Genomic DNA, 24,987 nt, shown 5'->3' on the forward strand with positions numbered 1-24,987 from the left:
TACAATTTCAATTATTTTCTTTAAAATTGAATAATTGAATGTTTTACAAATTCAAATATTGAATGTTTAACTAATATTGGATTTTTTATGAATTCAATTCTTGAATGTTTTACAAATTCAATTCTTGAATGTTTTACTAATTCAATTATTGAATTTTTTACGAATTCAATTATTTTGTTTAAATTCAATTCTTGAATGTTTTACGAATTCAATTATTGAATGTTTAACTAATATTGAATTTTTTATGAATTCAATTCTTGAATGTTTTACAAATTCAATTCTTGAATGTTTTACAAATTCAATTATTGAATGTTTTACTAATTCAATTATTGAATTTTTTACGAATTCAATTATTTTTTTCAAATTCAATTCTTGAATGTTTTACCAATTCAATTAATTTCTTTCAAATTCAATTCTTGAATGTTTTACGAATTCAATTATTTTTTTTCAAATTCAATTCTTGAATGTTTTACGAATTTAATTATTGAATGTTGTACAAATTCAATTATTAAATGTTTTACTAATTCAAATACTGAATGTTTTACAAATTCAATTATTTTTTTTCAAATTCAATTATTGAATGTTTTACAAATTCAATTATTTTCTTTAAAATTTAATACTTGAATGTTTTACAAATTCAAATATTGAATATATTACTAATATTGAATTTTTTATTAATTCAATTCTTGAATGTTTTACGAATTCAATTATTTTTTTTCAAATTCAATTCTTGAATGTTTTACGAATTTAATTATTGAATGTTGTACAAATTCAATTATGAAATGTTTTACTAATTCAAATACTGAATGTTTTACGAATTCAATTATTTTTTTTCAAATTCAATTATTGAATGTTTTACAAATTCAATTATTTTCTTTAAAATTTAATATTTGAATGTTTTACAAATTCAAATATTGAATATATTACTAATATTGAATTTTTTATTAATTCAATTCTTGAATGTTTTACGAATTCAATTATTTTTTTTCAAATTCAATTCTTGAATGTTTTACGAATTTAATTATTGAATGTTGTACAAATTCAATTATTAAATGTTTTACTAATTCAAATACTGAATGTTTTACAAATTCAATTATTTTTTTTCAAATTCAATTATTTTCTTTAAAATTTAATATTTGAATGTTTTCCAAATTCAAATATTGAATATATTACTAATATTGAATTTTTTATTAATTCAATTCTTGAATGTTTTACAAATTCAATTATTGAATTTTTTACGAATTCAATTATTTTTTTTTAATTCAATTCTTGAATGTTTTACGAATTTAATTATTTTTTTCAAATTCAATTCTTGAATATTTTACAAATTCAATTATTTTTTTTTCAAATTCAGTTCTTGAATGCATTACAAATTCAATTTTTGAATGTTTTACAAATTCAATTATTGAATGTTGTACAAATTCAATTATTTTTTTTTAATTCAATTCTTGAATGTTTTACGAATTTAATTATTTTTTTCAAATTCAATTCTTGAATATTTTACAAATTCAATTATTGAATGTTGTACAAATTCAATTATTTTTTTTTAATTCAATTCTTGAATGTTTTACGAATTCAAAGTTAGAAGTTTGTTTCTTTCATATTGATTCTCTTCACAAAAATGATTTCATTCATTTATATATTCTTACTTAAAAAAAAATAATTTTTTCAGAAGTTAAACATTTTTATCTTTAATAAAAAATATTTTGCTAAACAAATCTGTTCGCAATGAGAATAAGCTTACAATGAGAATGCTATATGTAAAAATTAATTATCGTCAAAAAATAAAAATTGTTATAGAATAAGAAACAACTGTACAAAGAAAATTTTACTACAAACGTTTCATAAATAAAAAAAAACAACGAACTCTGTAACGAAATTAAAATTAAAAATAAAATTGTTACCGATTTTTGAAATACTTTCTTATATTCATATAAAGAAATAAATATTTTTTTATTGATATATCCATTTTTTTAAAAATACATATAGCTAGCTTTTTTTGTCATTCTAGATTGATGTTTTCGAAGAAGAAAAAAAATTCCTCTAGTAATTTTTCCTTTCTTTTTTACGTTTCAGTACTTGAAGTGGATTTGGGCGAAGATTTCGACCTGTTTGCGGCGAAATTTTGCGATGCAAAGCGAAATTTATCAGACTCGAAGCGCAAGCACCCTTGCAAATATTGTTGCAAAAGTTTCACGAGTATTGGATTTTTGAAAAATCATGAAAAAACAACGTGTAACTGGAATCCAAAGGCGACTTGTCGTGAAATGAAAAATTCACGTCCCTTTTCTTGCGATCAATGTGGTGCTTCTTATGCAAAACATTCGCATTTAATATTTCACGTGAGACATGATTGTGGACGAACGCAAAAGTGTCTCGATTGTGGAAAAACATTTTTACATAGTAGTAGTTTAAGAAAACATAGAAGATTACTACGTTGCTGTTAAAGATTATAAATATGTGTTATATATATACAAAAATACCCAGTTTTCATTTTCTAAATGAATATATAAAAAAAAAAAAAAAAAAAAATATTTATTAAAAAATTAAATATTTATTTATCATCATTCGAAAAGGATTTCTTCTAATATTATCGCACAAAGAAATTTTGTTTTTGGCAATGGAAATCTGTCTGTAAATCTTTGATCTTAGTAATAAATGATACTGTACAAAATATACGATGTAAGTTTGTTGTCAAATTTGTCATCGCCGACCTCTTAATAGTAATAATTTAGTTAACTTTCCAAAGTATTATTGGAGATTTTAATTTTTCTGCATGTTTTATCTTTTCTTTGTCATATTCATTGGTAGTGATATATAAATATTGTTTGACATGGTTCATCACACTGATTATGATTTTGAATCATTCTTTACTTTTCTTTTTGTGAATTTTAAAAAATTTTTTGTTTCCAAAAAATCATCTAATGGGAGTTTTTATTTCTTTTTTTTTAGGTGCAAGTGCAAATCCATCTGCCTCTGGACATGATATCGAATTTATGGATCCAATGTCAATTGATGTTCTCTCATTTTTCACTAAAGGCAACACTGGCTCGATAAAAAGTGACACTAAGAAATCCGAAAACATTACCATTTCGCCAGGTAAAATTTTCCGTTGCGATTTTTAATGTTGTATATGAATTTATTTTTTTGTTCTTGAATACAAAAAAAAATTTATTTTCTTTTAAATTTTAAATTAAAAAAATTGACAATTCTTAAAAAAAAAAAAAAAAAAAAAAAAAAAAAAAAATCGTTATTCTTTTTTAATATTAAGATTTTTATTTTATTGCATTTAAAGACCGTATATAAATAAATTAATATGTGAATTTTTTTTTCACTTTCAGATTTTCAACAGTATGTGAAGCTCGAAATAGCAAAAATGTCGGCGCAATTAGATGAAGTTCTCGCTCATCAGAGACACCTTTCCACTCAATTGGAAAAGTCCGGTGTAATTCAGTCAGAAACTTTGGACACATTTATGCAAGAAAATGCTCTCAATTTGCCATTTAGAACACTGAGTGAATTCGAACAGTTTGATATGATTTTGACGGTGAATCCCAGCGTTAGAGAAAAATTCGTGAGTAAATTGTCATTTTTTTTTAAATCATGCCTACAATTTTTTTTTTATTTCTTTCAATAGTTGTGAAAATAAATTTACTTATTAAAATATTATTTATTTAATTAAAATTCAAATTTTATTTCCAGATGGCATCATTAGTCGATTTATTCGATGGGAATTTTATAGCATCAAAGAGCTTACTGAATATTATTAAAAAATACATGTCAAGAGATGTTGCATTGTCATTTACTGCAATGAAACCGATAAAGGATAAACTAGTTTTGAAAGTGACGACCTTTTGCAAATGTGTTATAAGTAAGTTAAATATCACATTATACTATAAAAAAAAAAAAATTAAAAAAATTAAAAAAATTTTAATGTCATTAAATTATTTTAAAGAATTCTATTAAAATGGTTAAAATAATTGAATTCTTTCGAGAAGTTTTATTAAAATTGTCTTTGAAAATAATTGAATTCTTGAGAATATTTTTATTTTTTTATGAAAATAATTGAATTCTTTAGAGAAAATTTTTAAAAAATTTTATTGTAAATTATTAAATTGTTTAAAAAAATTTTATTAAAGTATTTAAATCAATTGAATTCTCTCAAAATTTATTAAAATTCTTGTTGAAAATAATTGAATTCTTATACGATGATTTTGATTTTTTATGAAAAAAGATAATTGAAATGTTTTGGAAAATTTTATTAAAATTCTTTTTAAAATCGTTATTCCTTCGACGAATTCAATTAAAATTGTATTGAAAAATAATTGAATTCTTATAAAGAATTTCATTTTTTTTTGTTATGAAAATAATTGAATTTTTGCAACGAATTTTATTATTTACAAAAATAATTGAATTCTTTCAAAAAATTTACTTAGAATTGTACTGGAAATAATTGAATTTTCTAAAGGATTTTATTTTATTTACGAAAATAATTTACATCTTTCGTAAAATTTTATTAAAATTCTTTTGAAAATAATTTATTTCCAGCGAAGAATTTATTGTTAAAATTTTCAAAAATAATTTAATTCCTGTGAGAAGTTCGTAGAAATTCAATTATTTTCAAAAATTCGAATAAAATTCTTGACATAAATTAAAAATAACAAAATTCTTTGCAAGTTTTCAATTACTTTAAGAAATTTGAATAAAATTTTTCGCAAGAATTTAAATATTTTCCTTAAATAATAAAAATTTTTGCACAAATTCAATTATTTTCAAAAAATTTTAATAAAATTCTTCTCAAGAATTCAATTATTTCTAAAATTTGAATGAAATTCGGCGTAAGAATTTAATTTTGATACAATTCTTTGTAAGAATAAAGAATTACATTATTTTTAATATTGATTTCCATAAAAGAATTTAAAATTTTTGAAAATAATTGAATTTTAAAGAAAAATTTCATAAAAAATCATTTTAAATAATTTAATCTGGTAAAAAATTATATAATTTGTCAAAATAATAATTGAATTCTTGCGAAGAATTTATTATTAAAATTTGTTAAATTAATTGAATTATTTTAAAAAAATAAAGTCTTTAAGACTTTATAAACTAATAAATATTAGTTATTTTAAATATTAATTATTTTCAAAAATTTTAACATAATTCTTGGCAAAATTCAATTATTTTTCAATTTTGAATGAAATTCATCGAAAGAATTCAATTATTTTTCAAATTTGATATTCTTTATAAGAATAAAGAATTAAATTATTTTCAATACAATTTTTAATTTATTTCCATGAAAGAACTAAAATTTTTTGAAAATAATTAAAATTTTGCAATAATATGAATTCTGTTAATTTTTGTGAAAATAATTAAATTTTAGAGAAGAATTTTATAGAAATCATTTTAAGTAATTTAATTTTGGTGAAAAATTATATTATTTGTCAAGATAATTCAATTCTTGCGAAAAATTTATTATTTAAATTTGTGAAATTAGTTGAATTGCTTTGAAATTTTTTTAAGACTTCTTAAACTAATAAATATTAATTATTTTAAATATTAATTATTTTGAAAAATTTTAACAAATTTCTTCGCAAGAATTCAAATATTTTTCAATTTTTAATGAAATTTATCGAAATAATTCAATTATTCTTAAGAATTTTTATACAATTCTTTGTTAAGAATAAAGAATTAAATTATTTTCAATGAAATTTAAATTAATTTCCATGAAAGAATACAAAATTTTGGAACGAATTTTATTATTTACAAAAATAATTGAATTCTTTCGAGAAATTTAGAATTGTATTGGAAATAATTCAATTCCATAAAGCATTTTACTATTTACAAAAATAATTGAATTCTTTCGTTAAATTTTATTTAAAATTCCTTTAAAAATAATTCATATCGCCGCGAAGAATTTATTATTAAAATTTTCAAAAATAAAATAAATGTCTGTGACAAGTTCGCAGAAATTCAATTATTTTCAAAAATTTGACTAAAATTCTTGACATAAATTATAAATAAACCAAATTTTTTACAAGTCTTAAATTACTTTCGAAAATTTTAATAAAATTTTGCGCAAGAATTCAATTATTTTTAAAATTTGAATGAAATTCTTTGAAAGAATTTTGATGCAATTCTTTGTTAGAATAAAGAATTACATTTTCAATAAAATTTTAATTAATTGAATTTTTGTTAATTTTCAATCTGAAATTATTCAAAAATTAAAGTTGATATTTGAAAATAAATTTTGCAGTTCGCACACTAAAAAATTAAAATTTCTGGTTAATAATAATAAATTTTATTTTGATATTAATCTTGTCAAATATTTAAAATTATTATTCAGTGATTAATTAAACACTTTTTTTTAAATTAAATAAATTTTTCTAATTTCGAAAATTTGTTTTTTTTGTTTTTTGCAGGTGTTCTGCTGAAAAATCATTTCGATAAAATGAGTGGTGGAAAAGTGACGGAAGCAAAATTATATTCAGCATTGGGAATTATTCTCACGAATGCTAAAGATTGGGAGGGTTATCGATCGCGCAGGTCGAGGGCTGCTGCGCAAATGGTAATACGAGAGGACGAGGATTATTAAAACCCTTTTATATAATATTATATAACGACGAAGCGCTCAAAAGGGGAATTTTGTAAAATGTTTCTTCAAATAAAACCTTCATTTATAGGAAACGTATAATTATAGCATCTATACATAATACATAATTAAATTTAACAATAATCTTGTATTGTTGCATATTCGCATTCGATGAGAGCGCCTAAAATTCACAAATATTCAAAGGGTTACAAAAAAAGACGATATTTCAGTGTATAACGACAAATGCAACAATTTTTTAATATAATTTCCTCATTACTATCATTGTATTCTTATTACTATAACTACAATTTTATTAAATAAATAAAAACACATTTTCATAATGTAAAACTTCTTTTTTCTTTTTTTTAATAAATTAATTCTTTTTCGTTTTCAGCAAATCAACAAAAAAAAAAAATTGCACTTTCAATTATCATTGGAAGTGCATCGCACTTCCAATGATAATTGAAAGTGCAATTTTTTTTAAAAGTATTTTTAATTCTATTGTATTTTTGTTTTCATCTCTAATTTTTAATTAAATAATTTTTTTAAATATACACAAGTCCTTTATTTAATTTTAGTTCGAAAATGATTAATGTAAATCTTTTCTTCATTTAAAATCAGAAAGAGAATTTTTTTTTTTAAAGAAACGATAATTTTTTTTTTTTTTAATTTAACATTCGGAACTTTTTATTTAATGAAAAATTAATTATTTTTCAGATTCACCTTCTTTCTCAGTAGTGAAAGTTGAGGAGAATTTCGAGGACGTAATTATAATACAAGAGGACGATGAATCCGAAAAATCACTGGGAGAAAATAAAAAATACGCTTGCGGAAATTGTTCGAGTTCATTTGCTCAAAAGAAGAGTTTAATGACGCACATACGTCACGCATGTGGACGTCCACCTCGTTATAAATGTCCCTATTGTAAGCAGGTTTCGAAAAAATATTGGAACGTTCAACAGCATATTCGAAGAAAGCACATTGGATTTGAGGTCTTCGTTGTGGATGTTGAAAATATGTAAAAAAAAAAAAAAAAAAAAAAAAATCAACTCGAGAGTTTTTTTTTATATTAAAAATCTGTAAATGGGAACAAAAATTAAATAAAGAAACAAATCATTATACAATATCCTCGATATTTTATTATTTTACTTTTTTCCTCCTAAGCATGTTGTCTCTTTTCTATATTTTCAGAACAAATAATTTTACCTCACAATTTGACTCGAAAATTATTAATTACTAATTCGTATAAAATAAGCAATTATTTTTGTAATATTTAAGCAAATTTTGAAAATAAAATAATTTAAATAAATAAAATTTTAGATTTCAGAGTTGAGGAGATAATAAGCGGTGGACGATTCTTCTGTCCAAAATGTGGGAATTGCTTTAGAAGGAAAAATGGATTGAGAGAGCACACAATCTATGAATGTGGAGTGGAACCGAGATTTCGATGTCCCTATTGTCCCAAACTATCGAAACTTAGAAGTAATTTATACAAACACGTGAGAGGGAGGCATGAGGGGAAAGAAGTTTGGGCCTTAGATTTGCTGCAGCAATAGCCTCGGCAATAGCTTTATTTTTCTAATAATAAAATAGTTTTCTTTCTCTTCTTTTTTTCAAACTGTAAAAAATAATATAAGATTTTTTTTAATTTTGAGTAATGAAATTAAATGCTGAGAAGATTTTTCAGCAATAAAAAACCGGGGGATTTAGAAATAGAAGACGCGAGTTTGCGTGAAGCGTCAGGACGATAGAAAGAGATGGAGAGTGTCTAACGTCCCTTCTTCTTTCTCTCTCTAGCGACGCATGCGCGAAGCTACTGCGCTTGCGCCACTCGTATTGGTAGAAGATAGTGGCGCAAGCGCAGTGACGCTCGCGCATGCGTCGCTTGAGACAGAAAGAAGAGGGGATGTTAGGCACTCTCTGTCTCTTTCTATCCGCCTTACTCGCCTTCTCTATTTTTATATCTCTACTAAAAATGGTACTAATTATCATAATTAATTAATTTGACAATTTGTTCATTGTTTTCAATCAAATGTGGAAATTTCTATCATTAAACGAATTTAGTTTTCTTGTGAATTAAAGTTTTATTATAAAACGAATTAAGTTTTCTTCTGAATTAAAATTTTATCATTAAACGTATTTAGTTTTCTTCTGAATTAAAATTATCATTAAACGAATAGTTTTCTTCTTGAATAAAAAATGTATGCATTTACTGTTAAGTGTTATTAAATGTTTAAGATTACTGTTCACATTAATTCAAACATTAGATTTGTAGAACCAAAAATTGTATTTAAAACACAATAAACTTATTTCATTTTAAAAAAATTTATTCGTCAAGAAACAAATGTATCTTTGAACCTTGCATTCTTTTTTACAAGTATACGGAATTATTTCCAACATCACTGCATCTACAAATCGAAATCTATTTCTAAATATTTTATTTTCAAATACTTTCTTAAATATTCTTTCAAATATTCTTTTTTAATTTGTTTCAAATATTTTTTTTTTCGTATATTCTTTTTTAAATATTCCTTCAAGTATTTTTTTAAATTTATTTTGCAAATATTCTGTTTTAATTTAGTTTTAATTTGGTTTCAAATAATTTTTGTTTCAAATTTGTTTTAATTTAATATTTAAAAAAAAAAATTTTTTTTTTTAATTTGTTTTAAATATTTTTTTTCAACATTTCGTATTTCAATACAATAGTTGTAATTTAAATAGAAAAAATATCGTCTACGAAACTTTTGTTCGATTTTCGTGCTAATTTCGTTCGTTCTTGTTTCAGATTTCGCGACCGATCAGCAAGCGCAATTAATTCAGTGTTATCCTGTGCGCTATCCTGGAAATATTACAAAAAAATATCCCTGCTTACGATGCAGCAGTTCATTCACGAGAAAAAGTGGACTAATTTATCATGAAAGATACGAGTGTATGCAATCGCCACGATTTTCTTGCCCCTATTGCTATTACAAGGCTCGTCATGTTTCAAATGCTCGCCGACACGTTCGCAAATATCATCCCAACGAATTATTAACGACAATTGACATTTGTCAGCAACAAAATCAATTCTCCTAAAAAAAAAAAAACAACGAATTTTTTTGTAAATAAATGTTTAAGCTAAGAAAGAAGAATTTCCTAAAGAAAACTAAAAATTTTCTTTTCAAGAAAACAATTAATAAAAAAGACCAATTGTAGAAATTTCTTTTTGTATCAGTGAAATAAAAATTATAAGAAAGAAAAAATACGTTCTTAAACCCTTTTCCCTTTTCGTATATTGTTTAACACTTGAATGCAAGATTAATTACTTATTTTTCTCGCGACTAACCCAAAAATTTATTTTGTTACAGATATGCATCACTTTGAAGAAAGTTATTTCTTCCTATCCCCCCAGGAGATGTCGGAGAAGAAGAAATTTTCTTGTCAAAATTGTCCAAGTTCATTTAAACACAAAAAATATCTGACCTATCATTTAAAGTACGAATGTAATCGTGGTCCAAGATTTTGCTGTCCCTATTGCGATCATAAAGCGAGATTTTCAAGTGGTTCACGTTCGCACATCAGAACAAAACATCCTGGACTTGAAATCTACACAATCGATCTATTCAAACCTAGAATTAAATGTTGACGTTAAATATCATTAATATTAATTAAAAGATTGTAATAAAATACTAAAATATAATTTTCTACTTATACTCTCTTCTTTACACATGGTAAAGAATATTTCCACATGGTTGTAAATCAGTCTATAAATAAAGGACCTAAAAAATATTGTCAATTTTATTTTTTCTCCAAAAAATTGCATGTAATTTCTGTGTTTCTATATACTTACAAATCTAATCACAAAATCCACTAACAAACCCCTAAGAATCAAAGAAATAAAAAATAATAATGATAATAGAATGTGTTTTTTTTTTTAGTTTTAGAAATGGAATTGACTCCACTAACGGAGTTGCAAACCGGAAGAGCATGGAGTCAACGAGACACCGCCAATATGGCTTTTCAGGGTGATAGAATAATTTTCCCATGTCCTAATTGTCCTAGTACGTTTAAATATAAAAATAATTTATATTATCATTCGAAATTTGAATGTGGAATGGAGCCGAGATTTAATTGTCCATATTGCGTTTATCGTACAAAGCATGTTTCAAACGTACGTGCTCATATTCGCAGGAAACATCCCGGCAATGAAGTCTATGTTGTTGATATTTTTAAAAATCCATTATAATTTATCGATTATTTGTTTAATTATTATTATATCTATTTTATGTTTCTTCACGTACACGAAAAAACAAAAAAAAAAGCGAAGGTAGTTCTTCGAAAAAAAAATATATAGTTATATATAGTTATTATGTGCAAAAAATACTGTAGTAATTTGTATCAATAGTGAGAAAATAAAGAAAATTTTATAACTGAGTAATAATTTTAATTTTTAGTAATAATGATTTTTTTATCAGTGTGTTTGTGTTTTACTTGGAAATATGGAGGAAAGCGTCAGAGCGATAGAAAGAGATAGTCCCCTCGGTTGTTTCTTAGCGCATGCGCGAGACCGTCACGAGAAGCAAGTGCGCTTGCGCCACTCGGGCGCAAGCGCACTTGCTTCTCGTGACGGTCTCGCGCATGCGTCGTTGGAGAGAGAAAGAAGAGGAGCCGTTAGGAACACTCTCTTTCTATCGGCCTTACGCTTCTTTTTATTCTCTATTTTTATTTCTCTACAATTCACTGTTGTTTTCTGTAACGAAATTAAAACTCTATTATAAAATTCAATTTTTTTTTTTTTAATTACTAAAGTGAAATGTCAATGTAATTTAAACTTGTAAATATTTTTACGTCTTCTACAAATTGAAAATTGTTTTGATAAATGAGATTGGAAAAGCAGATAATGATCTAAATGAAAAGATGTCAAAAATAAAAAGATAGTTACAGTTTGTGTAGATGATTTTGTGTCAAAATTCATGCATGTGACGGAAATTGGAATTTCTACCAGAAACTAACAACTGTTTTCTTTATTTGTCCTAGAAGAAGCTGAGAACATAAATGCTGTTGAGGATGAAAAATCCGAGGTCCTCAAAAATGTAAAAGCAACTTCAACGCCAAAAGCAATTTCTTCCTCCGGTCCAAATCTTCGAGGAAAGAATAATTGGATCACTTCGAATATCATGCTAAGCTCAAAAATACCCACTGTAAATATTTCTCGGGTCTCAACTCTCTATCAACATTCCACTAATGCTAAAACCAAACCCTCCGCAGAATTCGCGAAGGAAACTCCAGTCGCGAAAACCAACGCTGATGAAATTAAAGACGTCGGAGAATTTAAAGACATCGAAGAATTTAAGAACGTCGAGGAAGACAACGACGAAGTAGGCAACGTTGAAGAAGGCAACGATAGTGAAATAGAAGCAGACAACGATTTTGACAACTACGTCGACGTCAGTGCCATGTCAGACGACGAAATAATTCCCGAAAGTCAGGAAGACGTTCTCTCTGCGATTCCACCGCAAAAAACGGACGTTCCGGTAAATACGCTAGAAAGACGACTAGCCTGTCCTAACAATTGTGGTAATTACTTCTACGTGAAAGCTGCCCTGCAAAAACACACTCGGTACGACTGCGGAAGAGTTTATCCCCGACATAATTTCCGCTACAAGTGCGCCTACTGTGATTCCCGTTCGGAGTACAGTTACAGCATCATGCGACATGTCAGCAAACATCACCGAATGCAAAAGGTCCATGTAATCGACACCTGGCTCAAGAAGATCCTAGAGAAGAAGGAGTCACCGAAAAAAATCCGCCAAGAAGGATCCGCATCCGAAACCGCAACAGAAATCGAAAGTACGAAGCGTCACGAATGCCCGAACAAATGCGGAATCACCTTCGATCACGTCTCGAACATTAGTCGTCACATTCGAAAAACCTGCACCAAAGTCCAACGCTACCTCTGCCCCTACTGCAAATACAGAACCAGAACCTACAACCTAATAAAGAAGCACATCGAACAGAACCACAAACTCAGTAAAGTCTGCGCCATCAACGTCTTCACGAAACAAACGGTCTACAAGGAACTACGTCGTCGGATCAAAGTGACCGAAAAGAAGAATCCCAAGGAACCCTCCTCATCATTACCCGACGAGGAGACCACCGAAGGCAAGAAGTCCAACAAACGATTCCAATGCCCCAACCAATGCGGAATGGCATTCAACTTTCAGCACACAATGGAGAATCATCAGCGTTTCGTCTGCGGGAAAATGCGCTACAAGTGTCCTTATTGTTCGAAGAAATGCCGCCAGGAATGGGGAACGGTCACTCACATCAAGCATCGACATCCCGAGAGAAAAGCCTTCGTCATTGACTTCCGACGAAAGCAAGTGATCTACGAAATCGCCGGTAGCAAATATTCGGACGACTTTGATTCCATTCAGAATAAAAGTATTCGCGACGAATTCGAGAAGGAGAAAAGTGAAGCGTTAAATTTACGACCAAAGAAGGAGAATGCTAGAGCCTACAAATGTCCGTTCTGCGGTAAAATGTGCAAACACGGTTGGAACTTGGATCAGCACATTAAGTTTCGTCATCCGAGTATTATTAGTCAATCGGTGCGAAATTTACCTCTCTATCCGGCGAAGAAGGAAAAGGAGTACGAGGAACCAGTGCAAGAGGAAATCGAACCGGAAATTGAAGACCTCGTTGAGGACGAAATTGAAGTTGAAATTGAAGATCAAATTCAAAATCAAATTAAAGATCAAATTCAAAATCAAATTCAAGGTGAAATTCAGAATCGAATGCAAGATCAAATTCAGAATCGAATTCAAAATCAAATTCAAGAAATCGTCATTCAAGACGCATCGTCCTCATCACTATCATTATCATCCCAAGTTGAGAGTTCCTTCAACGAGAGTACATTTTCCGAAACTACGAATCAATCCGATTCGATGAATGTTGAGGAGGAGGGAAAAATTGACAGTTCTGGTACTAGTACACAAGGGAGGAGAAATTTTTACTGTCCCAATAATTGTGGTAGTTTGATTAAATACGAGTACAATTTGGCGAGACATATTCGCAATGTTTGCGGAAAGGGGAAAAATCTCGAGTGTCCCTTTTGTACGTTTATGTGTAAAAATAATATTGTCATGAACAAGCATATTAAACATGCGCACGCAAGAGAGGAGAATTTTGTATTGGTCGGTGATGAGAACAGAGAAATGTCCAGTGAGTGTAATGAACTTGATGTTAAGGTCGAAGAAATTGAAATTGATAATCCTTTAGAATAAAATTATGTTTGCCTTTGAGTATTTTTTTTTCGTTCGAATTACATTTCATTTGGTTCAATTAAAATTTATTTGGTTCAAAATGGATATTATTTGGTTAAATTAAAATTCAGTTGGTTAAAATTAAGTTTCAGTTGGTTCATACTGAATTTTATTTGGTTCAATAAAAATTCATTTGGTTCAAATATAATTTAATTTGGTTCAAATTCAACTTCATTCGGTTGAAATTGCATTTTATTTGGTTCAATTAAAATTCATTTAGTTCAAACTGGATTTAATTCGGTTCGAATTAAATTTCAATTGGTCCATACTGAACTTCATTTGGTTCAAATTGAATTTCATTTAGTTCAATTAAAATTCATTTGGTTCAAATAGTATTTTATTTGGTTCAATTAAAATTTATTTGGTTCAAATTTAATTTAATTTGGTTCAAATTGGATTTTATTCAGTTGAAAGTGCATTTTATTTGGTTCAATTAAAATTCATTTGGTTAAATTTAATTTCATTTGGTTAAATTCAATTTCATTTGGTTCCATTAAAATTCATTTGGTACAAATTGGATTTCATTCCGTTCAAATTAAATTTCATTTAGTTCAAATTCAATTTCCTTTGGTTCAAATTGAATTTCATTTGATTGAAATTGAAATTCATTTGGATTAATTAAAAATTAAAAATTAATTTGGTTTAAATTGGACTTCATTAGGTTCAAATTGGATTTCATTAGGTTCAATTAAAATTTATTTGGTTCAAATTGGATTTCATTTGGTTCAATTAAAATTTATTTGGTTCAAATTGAATTTAATTTGGTTCAAATTGGATTTTATTCAGTTGAAAGTGCATTTTATTTGGTTCAATTAAAATTCATTTGGTTAAATTCAATTTCATTTGGTTAAATTCAATTTCATTTGGTTCCATTAAAATTCATTTGGTACAAATTGGATTTCATTCCGTTCAAATTAAATTTCATTTAGTTCAAATTCAATTTCCTTTGGTTCAAATTGAATTTCATTTGATTGAAATTGAAATTCATTTGGATTAATTAAAAATTAAAAATTAATTTGGTTTAAATTGGACTTCATTAGGTTCAAATTGGATTTCATTAGGTTCAATTAAAATTTATTTGGTTCAAATTGGATTTCATTTGGTTCAATTAAAATTTATTTGGTTCAAATTGAATTTAATTTGGTTCAAATTGGATTTTATTAGGTTGAAATTGCATTTTAGTTGGTTCAATTAAAATTCATTTGGTTGAAATTTAATTTAATTTGGTTCTAAATGGATTTGATTTGGTTCAAATTGGAGTTCATTAGGTTCAATTAAAATTTATTTTGTTAAAAATGGATTTCAATGGTTGAAATTGAATCTTATTTGGTTCAAATTGAATTTTATTTTATTTAGTTAAAATTTATTTGGTTAAATTAAATTTTTCTGACTCAAGTTGATTTTTATTTGATTCAAATTGAATTTTATTTGGTTTAATTAAAATTCATTAGGTTCAATTAAAATTAATTTGGTTCAAATTGGATTTCATTTGGTTCAATGAAGATCCATTTGATTAAAATTGAATTTTATTTAGTTCGAATTCCATTTCACTTCGTAAATTAAATTGATAAATTAAATTGTCAGAATAAAAAACTTTTCTTTTCAAAATTTCTTCAAGGCAAACGAATTTTGTGTGTTAGTTTTAAAAAATTTGGTGTTAAACGCAAAGTCCATATAATTTATAATAATCGATTAATAATTATATGACTAAACAAATATATCGTGGAAAATAAACTTTTAGGAAACATAAGCTTCAAAATGATAAATTGATAACCGTTAATTTTTTTTGTTTCCATCTATTAAATTTTTATTTCGATTCTTTTATTTTCCATAGTAAAACGAAGCTAAAAATTCTTTACTCAATCACTTCCATACCCAAAAAATTTATACTTGCGTTATCGACAGTATTTTTTTATAAAAAAAAAAATACCATTAAGTGATAATAATTTTTTCACTGCGTATCTTTATGTATCAAGATTTGTAAGAAAAATATTTAACGAAGAAAATAAAAATCTTATAGAGCAGACAAAAAATTGAACCTTTCATACACATCAAATATTATAATATTCTTTCCTCTAAAAATGTTCTGAAAAAAATTTTTTCCATTCCCCCCTCCTATTTCCGTAAAGATTTCTTTTTTCGAAATAAAGCTTTTTCTCTTCGCTAAACAAATATATTTATAATTAACTTTATTTAATAAAAATCATATTGACAAAAAAGGTGGTTTAAATTTTAAAGTTCCTTTTATCTATGTGATTTTTTATTAAAAACGAATATTTAATCTTTTTCTTGTACTAATCAAAAATGTTTTTTTTTTTGTTTGTTCGCAGGACAATATTTTATTAACTGTGGCAGATACAGTGATCAAAAAACGAAGCAATTTGCTTGTCCGAATTGTCCGAAGGCATTTGTTTGGGAGAGCACGTGGAAAAAACATGTCCGAAACGAGTGCGGAAGAGAGCCGAGGTTTCAGTGCAGCCATTGCAATTATCGTTGCATGTGGAAGGCGAATGTCGTCAGACACATTAAACGAATGCATAAGAATTCGAAAATTCACGTGGTCAACTGCAATTGATTTACTTAAATTCCAATAATTATTAGTATGATTATTATTATAATTATTATTATTATTATTATTAATATTGTAATAATTATTACATTAATTGTCGCAGTTTTCTTATTGAAAGTATCAAATTGGTACCAAACATTTGGATCGATTATGATATCAAAAATTTGGGTCAAATTGGTACCAAACATTTGGGTCATAATGATAACAATCATGGGGCGAATTTATACCAAACATTTGGGGCAAATTGGTACCAAACATTTGGGTCAAATTGATACCAACCATGGGGCAAATTGATACCAAACATATGGGGCAAATTGGTACCAAACGTTTAGGTCAAATTGGTACCAAACATTTGGGACAAGTTGATACCAACCATGGGGCAACTTAATACCAAATATTTGGGTCAATTTGATACCAAACATTTTGGTCAAATTGTTACTAAATATTTGACGAATTTTACAATTTTTCAGCAGATATTAAATTGAGACAAAAAACGAATAAAAATGTTGCTTCGCAATACTTTTGATTCGTTTTTTGTCTCAATTTGATATCTGCTGAAAAATTGTGTTGGTATTCTTAAGTTAACAGTGATAATAATTATTATAATTATTATAATTATCACAATTACTATTATTATTATTATTATTATTTTTATCGTTATTTTTTATCATCAATGCGAAATGATTAATTACTATTCGAAATGATCCATTAAATTTTAAGTGTTTCACGTCGACAAATTTTAAAAAAAATTCGAGCCTTTTATCATCATAATTATCGTCTGAATTCTTGAATTAAAACAAATTTTTAATTTTTTGTTTATAAATTCAAAATTTAAGTTTATTTTTCGTTTCTATAAACAAACATTTACTTTCTCGACATGCATCACTAAAAATCAAATTTTTTTCGTCTTTTTTATGAATTTACATTGAACAATAAAAAAAACAAATTTATTTTCTCATTTTTAAGGATTAGTTTCTAAAGATTATGAAATAAGTAATATTTTTCTTAGTGTTTGCTAGCGTATACTTTTTGAACCAGTATTCAGGAATATAAGAATAATGTAAGATAAGTTTTCCTTATTTGTAAAAAACACTACTATTATAATTTTTATATTTTCTCCTATGTGAGTGTATATTTTTTTCATCCATATTATGATGAATGACTATTATAAATTACGTATGCATAGTACGAATTTTACGCAAACTTGTAAAATATAAATAACAATAAAATGACATCATTTGAATAATTTCATTATACATCGTTTGTTCTTTTTCCAACTATATAGAAATTTTTTTGTAAATAAATAATTTTGCAAATAATAATTATTTGCGAGGGAAAATGTATGACGTATGTTTGCGCACCATAAAAGAAATTTTTGTATTAAAAAATTATTCTGAGAAGAGATTCTAACATTTTTGGGGGATAAACACAATTTTTTTTATAAATAGTTCTTTTCTTTTACCTTTTTACACAATTTTTTTTCCGGTGAAGAATAAGTTTGAAAATAGTTTTAAAAATCGGTATTAGATTTAATAAGTATTATGTACGCGGAGAAAAATGTAAAGTAACTTTTACTACTTTTATGGTGAAACATTTCTGGATGAGCATTTCTGGTAACTTTTACTATACTTTCGGAAGTAAATTTTGCTATGTTCGAAGTAAATTTGACTAATTTTTACAAATATTTTTTATGGACATAGTAAAATTTACTTCGAGGAAAATTTACTCCGAAAAGAGTAAAAGTTACCAGAAATGCTTAACCAGAAATGTTTTACTGTAAAAGTAGTAAAAGTTACTTTACATTTTTCTTCGTGTACAATAAGCACTATTTATAATAAGCACTGTTTATAGTAACAATTATTTATAATCATTTATTATAAGCACTATTTATAATAACAATTACTTATAGTCATGATTTATTATAAGCACTATCTACAATAAGAATTATTTATTATAACAATTATTTATAATCTTTATTTATAATTTTTATTTATAATCTATATTTATAATAACAAATTATTTATAATTAATCTAGTTTACTACAATTAATTAAATCGTTATAATTGCCTTTTTATTAACAAACACGAATTGTTTTAGGAATTTCCGGAACGTACACAAGATCATCGGGACATTCACGAAGAAGAGTTGTGCATCCGACAAGAGCCGAGGGGTCAAATTTTATGCGGAGGAGTAATGTATTCTCCTGCCCGAATCAAGGGTGTCACAGTACATTTGTTTGGAAACGAAATCTATTGAGTCATCTTCGATATCAATGTGGCAAAGCACCAAAATTCAAATGCCCCTATTGCGACTATAAATGCAAAGTTAGGGCCGGCATTCGAAGACATATCAAATACAAGCACAAGAATCATGAAATTTTTGTTGTCGACATGACTCAACCATGGATTGTTGCACCTTGAGAATATTCGCATATTCAATTATATCTCATTCAATTTATTTTTTTTTCCAGTTAATTATTAATTACAGTGCAAAAAAAACTACAAAAGTCAATTTTCTTTTCTCTCGTACAAATTAATTTTTTCACAAACACAAAAAAATTGACTTCTGCAGTCTTTGCGGGGTAGATTATAATTCATTACCTAGTATTTATTTCCAATAATTTTCATAATTATTGTGACTAATTTGAATTTTCTCAGAGTTGATCAACGGAAAATTTTTTTAAGGATATTACTCAGAGATGTTGCAACAATATTGTCACAAAATATTATTTTAAAAAATTTATCCTTTAAAGACAAGGTACAACAATTTTTGCAAATTCCTTAAAAGTAATATTCGAATACATTTTTTTTTGTTGATCAAAATTGTGGAGTTCAACTTCGTGTAATTTCCATTTACAATAATTTGTTTTTGAAAGAAGAATTCGAAAACTAGGCAAAATGATAAAAAAATATAATTATAATGCAACATATTACTTATCAATTTAAGTCTTCTTAGTAAATTAATTTTTGACATGTATATTTTTGGGGGATGAAAATATTCTGAAAATTATTGTATTTTGAGTAAATAAAACAATTACTTCTGATTTAATCGAAATTTGTTTATTTATTGCGAAGAATTAAAACTGTTTGCAAAAGTCGTATTCTATTTGAATGTAATAATAAATCTTTCTTTATACCTTTACTATTCAAAGGTAATGTAATAAGAAAAACAATGGTATACAATTTACAATTTCTTTGGATATTAATAAATAAATAAATAAATAAATAAATAAATAAATTATTAAAAAATTAGAAACAAAAAGTAGGAAATAAGAAATAAAAGATAAATCAGAAATTGGAAATTAGAAATTAGAAATAAGAAACAATGAATAAATAATAAAAAAATAATTATTACAATAATGTTGATGATTTAATCGACTATTATTATTATTAGTAATTATTACAGTAATTAATGAATACTATTCGTCATTACTAAATGAAAATTCTGTATTAATATTTTTAGATGCCTTTTATCGAGGTCTGCAAAAACAATTGGCCAGTAGAAACGAAACTTATCATATTACGACTGGAAAATTTCACTGTCCCACGTGTAATAGAGGCTACGGAAGATGGGACAACATGTTACAACATTTCAGGGACGAATGTAACAAGAATCCTAGCTATAAATGCCCTTACTGTGATCAAGTTAGTAAGAAAACTTCCAATATCTATCGACATGTCAGAAAAGCTCATCCTGATTGGAAAGTTTATCTTCTGAGACTCTGCTAATTTTCTTTCTTTTGAATATATTTTTCTAAAAATTTCCCAAAATTTACTCTTTTAGGGTAAATTTTTACCCTAAAAATTTTTTTTCTCCTTTTTTTTAGGGTAAAAGAATGATCTCTATATGCAGGTTAAAAAAATAAAAATTTTGATCTCTAATCAATGTACAGTATTCTTGCATTTTGTATGCACTTTATTTTTTGTGCAGTAAAAAATAATTGTAAATTATTAAATTCAGAAGTGACTGAATTATTAGTTAATTTCCACTAATAAATCAATTAAATGACTAAATTAAATTAAATTAAATTTAAAATTTAATTTTTTAAATTTAAAAATTTTTTTTTTATTTTTAAATTAAATTAAATTAAATTAACTAATTATTAATTAGTAATTTAATTAATTAAATGACTTTATTAAGATAAGTTATAAATAACTGTAATAAATTACCAGATATTAATATAATTAAATTATTTAATTTAGATTAACAGATTTATTTAAATAATAAAATAAAAAAAATTTTTTTGTTCGAATAAATAGAATAAAAGTAAAACAAACAATTACTTCTCTATTGTAAAATAAATATTTATTTAAATCAACTTTATTTACTTTAATCAATCAATAAACTTTTTTTTTGTCAATTAAATAGTATTTGCTTAAAATACTAAAACTTGGGACAAATAAAAAATTTATTTCATCTAAATAAAAATTATTTAAATTCTATTTAGTATTTACTGAATTCTTATTTATTTGCTGAAACTAATCAAAGAAAAATTTTCTGTTTATCCACACAAAGAATATTATTCATTGATTTTAGATTTCTTCCATTTAATCGAGCTATGATTTTTTAATTCCACAAAATTTTTTTTTTCAAATGAAGCAGATAATAACGTGAGATATTTATTCTTCTGTAAAATTACGAAATATGTATTTATGTAAAAATGAAAGTTCTCTGTCTGTTAATTGTTGAAATAAATTTGTAATTTTGTATGTCAAATATTTTTATTCCACTCCTCTTCACAATTATTTATTATCTATTTCATCTAATATTTCCTTTTTTCTTTTCAGGTTCTGAAGGTTTTTTTTATTCATAATTAATATTGACAGTATAATTTTTTAATGAATTTTAAATATTTGTGCATTTTTTGTTTCTCTATTTTTTAGGTCTAATGCCATCGAAACGTACTCTACATTTGAATTTGTAAAAAAATTAAAAATCTTTATTAATTTGAATTTGTTGATGATTTTTTGCTTTCGAATTAGTAAATAGCAAATAGTTTTACTAATAATTATCAATTTCTACTAATTTATTAGTAGAATAAACTTTTTTCTTTTGAATTAGTAAATTTTACTAATAATTTAGTAGAAATTTCTATTTATTAGTAAAATTTGCTAATTCAAAAGAAAAAAGTTTATTCTACAAAAGTTTATTCTTATTCTAGTAGAAATTTCTACAAATTTATTAGTAAAATTAGTAGAATAAACTTTTTTCTTTTGAATCAGTAAATTTTACTAATAAATTAGTAGAGATTTCTATGAGTAAAATTAGAAGAATAAACTTTTTTCTTTTGAATTAGTAAATTTTACTAATAATTTAGTAGAAATTTCTATTTATTAGTAAAATTAGTAGAATAAATTTTTCTCTTTTGAATTAGTAAATAGCAAATAATTTTACTAATAATTAGTAATTTCTACTAATTTACATATTAGTAAAATTTACTTATTCAAAAGCAAAAGACAAATTAGTAAACATTTTTAGTTTTTACTAATTCAAATTTAGAAAATAATATAAACGTTTTGCAGTGAATTTTTGGTAAGAATAAAGTTTGAGTTCTTCATCATAAGAGAAGAGCTCAGAGTTTATTCATTATTTATTTATTTTAAATAAAAATTTTATTGGGCACAAATAATAATTTTTACTTGAAACAAATAAAATTTTACTGAAATCAAATAAAATTTTTAATTGAACAAAATAAAATTTCTTTTTGAACCAAATAAAATTTATTTGAACAAATAAAATTTTCACTCTCTCTAAATTTTATTTAGATTTTAATTTTAATTAATTTTTTTTTAATTCACTTTTTTCTTTTGAATTAGTAAATTTGACTAATAAATAGAAATATCTACTAATTTATTAGTAAAATCAACTTTTTTCTTTTGAATTAGTAAATTTTACTAACAAATAAAAATTTCTACTAATTTATTAGTAAAATTTACTAATTCAAAAGAAAAAAGTTGATTTTACTAATAAATTGGTAGACATGTTTATTTATTAGTAAAATTTACTAATTCAAAAGAAAAAAGTTGATTTTACTGATAAATTAGTAGAAATTTCTATTTGTTAGTAAAATTTACTAATTCAAAAGAAAAAAGTTGATTTTACTAATAAATTAGTAGAAATTTCTATTTATTAGTAAAATTTACTAATTCAAAAGAAAAAAGTTCATTTTACTAATAAATTAGTAGAAATTTCTATTTATTAGTAAAATTCACTAATTCAAAAGAAAAAAGTTGATTTTACTAATAAATTAGTAGAAATTTATTAATAAAATTTACTAATTCAAAAGAAAAAAGTTTATTCTACTAACAAACTAGTGGAAATTTCTACTAATTTATTAGTAGAATAAACTTTCTTCTTTCGAATTAGTAAAATTTACTAATGCAAAAGAATTAGTTAATTTTACTAATTTATTAGTAAATTTTACTAATTTATTAGTAAAATTTACTAATGCAAAAGAAAAAAGTCAGTTACTAATTCAAATTAGTAAACATTTTTACTTATTCAAATCTAGAGAGCTCGAACAAAATAAAATTCTTATCTAAACCAAATAATATTTATTTGAATCAAATAAAATTTTTTCTGAACAAAACAAAATTTGTAATTGAAGAAAAGAAAAAATTTACTTGAATCAAATAGAATTAGTAACCAAACCAATTTAGTTTTAGCTAGATACCGATTTTTCTCCCATTTAGCAAAAACATTTATTCATTTTACATAATCAGACAAATAAGCATGGTGATTTTTTGAACCCCTCTCTCTCTCTCGTATAACATTTATTATTATTATCATCCACATATATAATTAAAAGTTTCCTCAGTTTTTTCTCTCTCAAATTTCAATCTTACTAATAAAATAAATTGTTTTCTTTTCGTTTTAGAATTATTCCGGCTCTATAATTCAGGAGAAGATGAGATTAATCAAGTTCCATGTGAAGGTCGACATTTATGTCCTACTTGTGGTCGTAGCTATAAAAATCGCAAGCACATGCTTTGCCACTATCGAAACGAGTGCTCGATAACAAAACGATTCTCCTGTCCCTATTGCAATAAACGCTATACCCAACGTGCCAAAGTTTGGAGGCATATTCTTCCAGCCCATCCTAACAAAGAATTATTTTGTATAGACACTGTTACTAATAACATACTATTTAAGAATGCTCACGCATAAATTCTTTTTTTTTCTGGGAAAAATTGTTGATTTTTTGTTTGAAATGCAAATAAATTATGATATTTTTAATATACACGATCTTTCTTTTTTACTTCTACTTCTTTAATTTTAATTTTCTTTTTAAAATAGTTTTTAGAGTTTAGATGAATAGGTGAGTATAATTCTGCTGTTTATATAACGTCCCCTCTTTTTCTTTCTCTCTCCAACTGCGCACGCGCGAGACCGTCACGAGAAGCAACTGCGCATGCGCCTGGGTAGCGCATGCGCAGTTGCTTCTCGTGACGGTCTCGCGCGTGCGCAGTTGCTTCTCGTGACAGTCTCGCGCAGGCGTTAAAAGGCAACGACAACAGAGGGGACGTTACGTACTCTACCTGTTGAGTAATAGTTAAATAATAATTAACTAGTTATTAAGTAGTAATTAAGAACAATTAACCTTCTTGTAGAAAAATAAGAATATAAATATCTTTGCCAAAAATTCGTGTTTGTGAAAATAACAAAAAATTCTCAAATTCTAGTGCCTGTAATGAACTAACTTCGTGTTTCGTTTTGGGAATAAATGTTGAAACAAGGGTAATGAATTTTTAAAAGAATTTTTGTATCACTTGTGATTTTTTTGTTATTACAGTGGCGAGAAGAATTTTAAGACAAAGAAGTGTACAAACGTACAATGAAGAAGTTCGTGACAAAGAAGATGAAGATTATAACGATGATGAATTTTATTACAAACAACCGACACTTGGCAGAGGGGGGAAAAAATATCAGTGCCATAGGTGTCTTAAACGATATAAAGCGAAAACGTCGTTAATTACACATGTCAGCTATCAATGTGGACAGATACCACGTTTTTCTTGTCCATATTGCGGAAAGGGGAATCATCAAAAAATTTTGGTTCTCAAGCATGTGCAGAAACATCATCCAAAGCAACCCGAGGCTGTCATTGACAATACTGACTGTGATCTAATGAATCACTTGAAATATTTCGGCGAAACTGGATTTTTGCCAATGTGAAGATTGTCAATAAAAATTATTTTTTTACTACTATGTTTATAGATATATGTTATAGCTCTCTAAACTTTAAATTAGTGGAAATTCGTCCACTGTATCAAATTCAGACAACATTTGTCAAAAATGTTTTAATGATTTTTTTTTGGGGTGTCTCAATTTGATAACTGTGCTGAGATGGTAAAAACTACTCGGTAGGATTATTCACTAATTAAAATTTAGAGAGAACGAAGTATTTTTTATATGATCGAAGTTTAATTTTAGAGACTACAAAGTATTGTTTATTCTTCGACCAAAGTATTGCCAAAGTGATTACATTTGTAAATCATCAATTTTTTACACTTCATTCATATTTT

General features: G+C 25.6%; 1 protein-coding gene across 1 annotated transcript; it reads left to right on the top strand.

Annotated features, from left to right (window-relative positions):
* Positions 1 to 16,742: 16,742 nt before the first annotated feature.
* LOC122500616 (zinc finger protein Xfin-like) lies at positions 16,743 to 24,637 on the top strand. Its single transcript, XM_043609626.1, has 5 exons — positions 16,743 to 16,803; positions 18,560 to 18,796; positions 19,925 to 20,110; positions 23,340 to 23,579; positions 24,255 to 24,637. Exons 1-5 carry the CDS (start codon positions 16,743 to 16,745, stop codon positions 24,635 to 24,637), a joined length of 1,107 nt encoding a protein of 368 aa, XP_043465561.1.
* The last annotated feature ends 350 nt before the right edge of the window (positions 24,638 to 24,987 follow it).

The sequence above is a fragment of the Leptopilina heterotoma genome, unplaced genomic scaffold (assembly GCF_015476425.1).
Source record: "Leptopilina heterotoma isolate Lh14 unplaced genomic scaffold, ASM1547642v1 Lhet_19, whole genome shotgun sequence".
Classification (NCBI taxonomy): domain Eukaryota; kingdom Metazoa; phylum Arthropoda; class Insecta; order Hymenoptera; family Figitidae; genus Leptopilina; species Leptopilina heterotoma.

Coding starts and splice junctions, on each gene's coding strand:
- LOC122500616 (XM_043609626.1), top strand. CDS start 16,743: ATGGGGCAAATTGATACCAAACATATGGGGCAAATTGGTACCAAACGT. Junction 18,797..19,924: donor TAAATGCAAAGTTAGGGCCG/GCATTCGAAGAC, acceptor TAATATTTTTAG/ATGCCTTTTATCGAGGTCTG. Junction 20,111..23,339: donor CCCTTACTGTGATCAAGTTA/GTAAGAAAACTT, acceptor TTTTCGTTTTAG/AATTATTCCGGCTCTATAAT.